This window comes from Pyrus communis, chromosome 15 (genome assembly GCF_963583255.1).
Source record: "Pyrus communis chromosome 15, drPyrComm1.1, whole genome shotgun sequence".
NCBI classification, from domain to species: domain Eukaryota; kingdom Viridiplantae; phylum Streptophyta; class Magnoliopsida; order Rosales; family Rosaceae; genus Pyrus; species Pyrus communis.
The window spans coordinates 7,074,826-7,076,647 of NC_084817.1; the positions used below are offsets into that span (position 1 = coordinate 7,074,826).

The window sequence follows — 1,822 nt, forward strand, 5'->3', positions numbered from 1 at the left end:
GTTGTTGTAATTGGGTTGAAAATTCGTAACATCAAGACTATTGAGATGTTTGTTATTGTAATGTGGTAATTGGGAGTTATCTGGATGTTATGGCTTCTTTGATATGCTTATTTATGTTACTTATGTAATATATGTTTATTTGTGTTACTTATGTAATTGGGAGTTCTCTAATATGTTTATTTGTGTTACTTATGTAATACATGGCTTCTTTGATAGATTATATGGCCACCTCACGTTATTGGATTGATCATGAGAAAGATGTACAACTTACCATCCTTAAGGAGATGGTTGATGATGGTGTTAGGTGTGAGACCGGCAGTTTTAAGGCTGGTACTTTTGTAATGGTTGCCTCCAAGATGAGGGAACAGATTCCTGACATTGATATAGAGCCGAAGCATATACAAAATAAATTGAAGTATCTGAAAGAAAAGTATTCATCTGCATATGACATGATGAATACATCTGGATTTGGTTGGGATGATGAGAAAAAATGTTTTGTTGTGAATAGTTACGAAACACTACATGAGTGGGTAAAGGTAAATTTTGTTTCTTATTCTTTATCAATTAGTTGCTTTGAAAGTCTAAACCTTGATTTCTTTGGGTTCTTATTGTAGAAACATCCCAATGCATCTTGCAAACCAAATAAGCTATTCCCATTGTATCCATGGCTATGTACGATGTTTGGGAGAGACCGAGCCACGGGTAGTATGGCTGAATCAGCAGCAAATGTAATCAAAATTATAGGTTTGGAAAGTGAAACTTGTGAGACTTCCGAGATGCCTCCTTCACCTACCCCATCTCCTTATGTTGCTACATCTAGTGCATCTCAACTTGTTAGAAAGAGGAAAATGAGTAGGAATGATGGTGATGCAAATATTGTATCTGTTATCAGTGAAGGTTGGAATAAAGCTGTTGCTGGAATGAAGAAATTAGGTGAAAGTTTTACTTTCAGAGAAGTGAAAGCTAGACTACCCTCTGAGCTTCAGGCCATGGGTCTCCCATACGATCAGGTGCTAAGAATTTCAATGAAGTTGGTGAAAGATACCTATCTGATGGGTATTTGGTCTACTTTGGATGAGTCACAGAAGCCAGATTTCATTAAAGTGTTTATGGAGAGCCTTTGAGCATTTGGGGTTTAAGTATTATGGTTTTAGTATGATGAACTTTATCAACTTCTAGTGTTTTCATTATTACTTTAGCAAGACATTATTTTTTTTAAGTCAAGATGAATGTTTGATTTCGGATATTTCATGTTTATGTTCTGCATATTTCATTTTCTTTGTTTAAGTTCTGAATGTTTAAACCCTAAAACGTTTACGACATGCATGATCATTAAACTTATATATTTTTCAAAACCATGAACAAAACCATCTCAGCCATCTCATTCATGCTAACGATCTCATTACTTCCGATATTCACTGGCTTGAGGAAGTCTGACTTCATCAACAAATCATAGAAGACATATACTCACCATATCATAAGCCTTTTGGTGATCCATGTACTGTGTAGTCGTAACTTGAGTATTGAGCAACTGAACCCAAAACCAAATAAATTAAAAACACCAACAATCAACCACAACCAACCAAACCACACGAAACAACAAATACAACGTAAAGTTTACAGAACAACATGAAACCTGGTCTTGAACATTTCTTTTGTGCTCTTGTGTGGTTTGCCACGCAATGCAATAGGGAATATTTAGAGGGCTGTCCTTCGAAACAAGGCCAATTCTAATGTTTGCAAAACATGAACTCCCAGAACAACAACAACCCACAGTGGAAAGGACCAAAATTAGGGACTAAAAATTGAATTGGGGTGTGGA

The 1,822-nt window shown here is 35.9% G+C and overlaps 1 protein-coding gene across 1 annotated transcript; it reads left to right on the plus strand.

Moving 5' to 3' along the window:
• Positions 1 to 200: 200 nt before the first annotated feature.
• Positions 201 to 1,124, plus strand: LOC137716969 (uncharacterized). The gene is made up of 2 exons (XM_068456301.1): positions 201 to 536; positions 615 to 1,124. Exons 1-2 carry the CDS (start codon positions 201 to 203, stop codon positions 1,122 to 1,124), a joined length of 846 nt encoding a protein of 281 aa, XP_068312402.1.
• The last annotated feature ends 698 nt before the right edge of the window (positions 1,125 to 1,822 follow it).